Source organism: Mobula hypostoma, chromosome 7, assembly GCF_963921235.1.
Source record: "Mobula hypostoma chromosome 7, sMobHyp1.1, whole genome shotgun sequence".
In the NCBI taxonomy this organism is placed as follows: Eukaryota; Metazoa; Chordata; class Chondrichthyes; order Myliobatiformes; family Myliobatidae; genus Mobula; species Mobula hypostoma.
The window spans coordinates 183,301,720-183,307,719 of NC_086103.1; the positions used below are offsets into that span (position 1 = coordinate 183,301,720).

The 6,000-nt window shown below is 46.9% G+C and overlaps 1 protein-coding gene across 2 annotated transcripts in view; it reads right to left on the reverse strand.

The window, feature by feature from the left end:
* The window catches only part of LOC134349804 (beta-arrestin-1), a 137,757-nt gene extending 135,271 nt beyond the window's left edge, over positions 1–2,486 (reverse strand). For both annotated transcript variants that reach the window (XM_063054692.1, XM_063054691.1), the window contains exon 1: positions 2,203–2,486. In XM_063054692.1, coding sequence (XP_062910762.1) covers positions 2,203–2,222 — 20 coding nt within the window. In that variant the 5' untranslated portion in view covers positions 2,223–2,486. The remainder of the gene's footprint in view (positions 1–2,202) is intronic.
* Between the last annotated feature and the right edge of the window lie 3,514 nt (positions 2,487–6,000).

The following is a 6,000-nucleotide window of genomic DNA, read 5'->3' on the forward strand; positions in this document are numbered from 1 at the left end:
TAGTAGGTTGTGGACATGCTATGTGGACGCTGAAAACGTGGCGATCAGCACAATCTTCCCTGATTTGATTGGGCATAAACAACACATTTCACTGTATTTATCGAAAATAATGCTAATCTTTAATTGTTAAGCCAACCTGTAGAACCCTAACCACTGCCTCAGTACAGCAACACCATGAACACTTTGCATTACAGTGGACTTTGTTTTTTTCTAATCTTCCTTATATTATTTTGTAGCGCAACATGCGCAAAATACTGCAGGAAAAGTTCCAATTTGGTCCATATCCCACTAAACCTTTCTTCTCCATGACCTTTCCAAATGTCTCTTAAACGTTGTAACTGTACCTGCCTGAACCACTTCCTCTGGCAGCTCGTTCTATACCCGCCATCTTCTGTCTCTTAGATAGGCACACGGATGATAGAAAAATGGAGGGCTATGTCAGAGGCAAGGTTAAAATATCGGAGGTGTAGGTTAAAAGATCGTCACAACAATGTGGGCCGAAGGGCCTGTACTGTGCTGTAATGTTGTGTTCTATGTTTTAGTAGATACATTTGTTCGTTCGTTATGCACCGTATCTAACGACGTGGGCGATCACGGCGACCATGATTGTTCTCGGCAAAGTTTCCTGCAGAAGTGGTTTGCCATTGCTGCCTTCTGGGCAGTGTCTTTACAAGACGGGTGGCTCCAGTCATTACCAATCCCCTTCAGAGATTGTCCGCCTGGCGTCAGCGGGTCGCATAACCAGAACTTGTGATATGTACCAGCCGCTCATACGACCATCTACCACCTGCTCCCATGGGTTCACGTGACCCTGATCGGGGCCTAAGCAGGTGCTGCACCTTGCCCAAGGGTGACCTGCAGGCTAGTGGAGGGAAGGAGACCTTACACCTCTCTTGGTAGAGACACATCTCCACCCCACCACCCTAATGATGAGTAAATGCAAGCAGGCTTTTGCTACTGAGGTTGGGTGAGACTGGAACTAGAGCTCGCAGACTCTGAGATACAGGAGCAGAATTAGGCCATTCAGCCCATCAAATCTGCTCCAACATTAATCATGAATTTTTTTTTTCCACTCAACCCCACTCATTCTTAATAAGTGAGTGTAAAGGAGAACAAAATTATTGTTACCTAACGATAGTTCCCTCACAATATTTGACTTCAGTTTTCCAAAGTATGGGTAACTTCTGCACTCTGAATCAGATTTAATTCTGACTGGCGTATGTCATGAAATTTGTTGTTTTGCCGCAGCAGTTCATTGCAATTATTGTCGTATGAGATACAGCGCAAAGCTCTTGCACACTGTTCACACAGATCAGCTCGTTAAACAGCGAATTGAGGAAGGATAACCTACAGTCAGGGTGCCACCGTAGCAGAGCGATTATCGTGATGCTATTGCAGCTCAGGGCGGAGTTCAGAGTTCAATTCCGGTATCAACTGTAAGCAGTTTTAATATTCTTCCCGTGCGTATGTGGGTTTTCTCCGGATGCTCCGGTTTCCTCTGACGGAGAGGGTTAACTGGTCACATGGGTGCAACTGGAGCACAGAAAGGTGGGAGAGGTCGAGATGCGAACCAGCGAACAGTTGATGTAGTTAGTATAAATCTCTGGTGGATGGTTACACAGCAAGATCTCACAAACGGCAAGGTGATTATGATTTCATAAATCTGCTTTGATCATCTCGATGGAGGGGATGAGACCGAGAGAGTGGGGAGAATTCCCCACTCCCACCAACTTACCAGAAAATGGTACCAGAGATTTTCTCACGTTCACCTGAGACGGCCCCTCCGACGCTCCTTCAGTAGCACCGCTCCCACAGCGGGGCGCCCCCTCATCCCCTCGTCCCCTCATCGAGGCTGGGCGGGCAGTCCCTCCCACGCCGCCCGCCAGCTATCCCGGGATCTCGGCTGGAGATCCACAGAGAGGCCGGGGAGCAGTCTCCAACATCAGAACTTGCGAGCGCCAACGCCTGCGGTTCACCTCCCACCGCCCGTCACCCTCTGGGTCAGGAACACACACACACACACACATACACCCTCTCTCACGAACTGCAAGGGGGGACAGACAGTCCCTTCCATCACAGCACGGAGCCCAGCCCAGTCCGTGCATCAATACATCATCTTCAACACCCCTCTCGATGCAATTCACAAAGACACCCAAACTAAGACCCCCTCCCACACAGACAAGAAATGAAAACGCTGCCTACCTCGTCCCTCTGTCGCTCATCTTCCTCCAGTGATCCCGCGAGCTGGGTGGAATATCTCGCAGGGCGAAGTGTGTTGTCTGTCTGTGTGTGTTTGGCTCTGTCTGTCTCACACACACACACACAAACAATTAAGCCTACACCCCCCCCTGTAAATTCCTTTTCTTTTTCGCTGACACACACCCTCTCCAACAGTATTAAATCCTCCTGACCGTAGCCTGGTAATGACAATTTCCTACTCGTTCCTCATTGTTAGCTGTCGACGGAGAAAGAGACTGAATTCTCTGCTTCCCCTTCTCGCTCATGAGCACAGACCCACGCCTCCCTCCGCTTCAAGCCGCGCCCCCTCCCCTCCCCTCCCCTCCGGCCAACCACCTTAATAAGGTAGACTGCACACCCGCACAATGTCTCAGATACCTGGCGTTTAAACACAGAGACACACTGGGAGAGATTCGAGGCAAAGGGCAACTGAGCTACTGAAATAATTGTAAAAATATTCAATTACTGAATATTTTAATATTAGTTGGGAATAGACAATGGACAATAGGTGCAGGAGTAGGCCATTCGGCCCTTCGAGCCAGCACCGCCATTCACTGTGATCATGGCTGATCATCCACAATCAGTATCCAGTTCCTGCCTTATCCCCATAACCTTTGATTCCACTATCTTTAAGAGCTCTATCCATCTCTTTTTTGAAAGCATCCAGAGACTTGGCCTCCACAGCCTTCTGGGGCAGAGCATTCCATATATCCACCACTCTCTGGGTGAAAAAGTTTTTCCTCAACTCCGTTCTAAATGGCCTACCCCTAATTCTTAAACTGTGGCCTCTGGTTCTGGACTCACCCATCAGCGGGAACATGGTTCCTGCCTGCAGTGTGTCCAATCCCTTAATAATCTCATATGTTTTAATAAGATCCCCTCTCAGCCTTCTAAATTCCAGAGTATACAAGCCCAGTCACTCCATCATATGACAGTCCTTTCGACATATGACAGTCCCGCCATCCCAGGAATTAACCTTGTGAACCTACGCTGCACTCCCTCAATAGCAAGAATGTCCTTCCTCAAATTTGGAGACCAAAACTGCACACAGTACTCCAGGTGTGGTCTCACCAGGGCCCTGTACAGCTGCAGAAGGACCTCTTTGCTCTTATACTCAATTCCCCTTGTTATGAAGGCCAGCATGCCATTAGCTTTCTTCACTGCCCGCTGTACTTGCATACTTGCTTTCAGTGACTGATGTACAAGAACACCTAGATCTCATTGTGCTTCCCCTTTTCCTAACTTGACTCCATTTAGATAATAGAACATCGACCGGTACAGCACAGGAACAGGCCCTTTGGACAACAATGTTGTGCTGAACCAATTAAATTAGTAATCAAATGGCCAACTAAACTAATCACTTCTGCCTACACAATGTCCATATCTCTCCATTGTTCTCACATTCATCTGCTTATCTAAATTTTGCTCATTCTCCGTGATGGACATCTCCATGGCGCTCAGGCTGTGCAGACTGTGCTCCGTGCCCGCTAATATGAACTGATAAGTCAGGCTTTGGGCCTACTCCATGCCGCTCCAGCGTTCGGATCTGAGGGCTCAAGTTTGGTTGGGAACACTTCGATGGCTTGCACGATTTTTCAAATGTTTTTTCTTTTCTTTCTCTTGCGTGTCGGGTGTTGATCTTTTATTTTTATTTTCATTCTTTTTTTTTCTTTAATTGTGTTCTTTTGGGTTTCTTGCTTTGTCAGCAAGCAAATCTCAAGTTACACATTCTCTGATAATAAATGAATCTTGAAGAGTCTCCAATGTTTCTGCCTCTACCTCCACCCCAGGCAGCGCATTCCAGTCACCAACCACACTCTGGGGTAAAAAAAAATGCCCGTCACAAGTCGTTTGAAATTACTTCCTCTCACTTTCAATAGATGCCCTCAGGTACTAGACATTTCAACCCTGGGAATAAAGTACAGTCTGTCTGCTCTATCGATGCCTCTCAGATCTCCCCTCAGCATCTGCCACTCCAGAGAAAACAATCCACATTTGCCTAACCTCTCGTTAAAGCACATGGCCTCTAATCCAGGCAACATCCTGGTAAACCCCTTCTGCACCCTCCTTTGGTATTGCATTATTTGAATAGGTGATGATTGGTTAACTCTTATCTACAAGTTTGAATGGAATGTCTCTTATCTACTGTGTAAGTGCAGAACGCTTTGGCTGTCATCATTTCTTCTTCTTTTCCTTCTCCTACTAGATTCTTTAAGTCCCAGTTTCCAATTCTCATTGTTCTATCAAATTTTCTGAAGCAACAAGTTTTCTGCCTCTTTCCTGACTTCCAAAAGATCTTTGGATTAAAAACATCAGAATCCTACATGAGTCCAAATTCTGGAATTCTGTCCCCAACGGCACATTCACCTGAAGGACTCTGCTGCAAGTCAAGGGGTTAGTTCCCCCTCACCTCCTCAGGGGCAATACATGTTAGTTTTGTATGTGATACCAAAGTACCAAAAGCTGAAGAAATAAATATTGCTGGAATGGGAGAGAGCATTCTGAGGAAAGAAAGGCAATTAAAGTCAGTGATCCACACAATGGGGGTGTAGTGGACAACGAGGAGGACTATTGGAGCTTGCAGCGGGATCTGGACCAGGTCAAAAAACGGAAGATGGAATTTAATGCAGACAAGTGCGAGGTTTTGCACTTCGATAGGGCCAACCAGAGTAGATCTCACATGGTGAACGGTAGGGCATTAAGGAGTGAGGTAGAACGAGGGGATCTGGGAATTCAGGTCCACAATTCATTGAACGTAGCGGCACAGGTAGATAGGGTGGTAAAGAAAGCTTTTGGCACGTTGGCCTTCATAGATCAAAGTACTGAGTACGGGAGTTGGGATGTTATGTAAAGTGACACAACACAAACTACTACATCTCCATGCTATCCAACAACTAGGCCTCCACAACTGTCTGTGGCAATGAATTCCGCAGATTCACCATCCTCTGACTAAAAAAACTCCTCCTCATCTCTGTTCTAAATGGATGCCCCTCAGTTCTGGGGTTGTGCCCCGTGGTCCTAGACTCCCCTAATATAGGAAACATCTTCTTCACATTCACTCTGTTTAGGTCTTTCAATGTTTGATAGGTTTCATCGAGATCCTCCCTCATTCTTCTAAACTCCATTGGGGACAGGCCCAGAGCCATCAAACACATTATACATTAACCCTTTCATTCCCAGAATCATTCTTGTGAACCTCTGCTGGACCTTCTCCAATGCCAACACATCCTTTCTCAGATAAGGGGCCCAAAACTGCTCACAATACTCGGTGGGCATGGTTTGGTGGTTGCATGGATTTTTTCTTAGGGAGATAAAGAACACTGATAGCCAGTACAAAGAGGTGAGAGGGAGAAGGGTTGAGGTGTGATCAGAAATAAGTGAGTGAAATGCCCTCTTCTCATTACTCAGAAGGGACTCTCCCTGAAACCTTTGACACCTTCGTTGTCGTGGCTATCCCTTGAGGTCGAGGATGATGGTCTTCGTTCTGAAGAAGTGGCCCACAGAGTGAAGACACCTGTGCGTGTATTTGTTTAATGTGTACTTGATGTTGCACTCCGAGAAGCACACGATACTTCACAAATCAACCAACTGATTCCAATGGCATGGAAACCATGACGATAGGAGCTGATGGGTTTGTTGCGGCCTTCATCCGCCTTCACAGCCGTTGAGTTCGAAGTAACTTCGTCCGCCTGTTCCACCGTTGAGGTCTTGGTTGGATTGTTCTTTGTCAGGGACCTCACCCTCGACCTTACCGCCATGGGT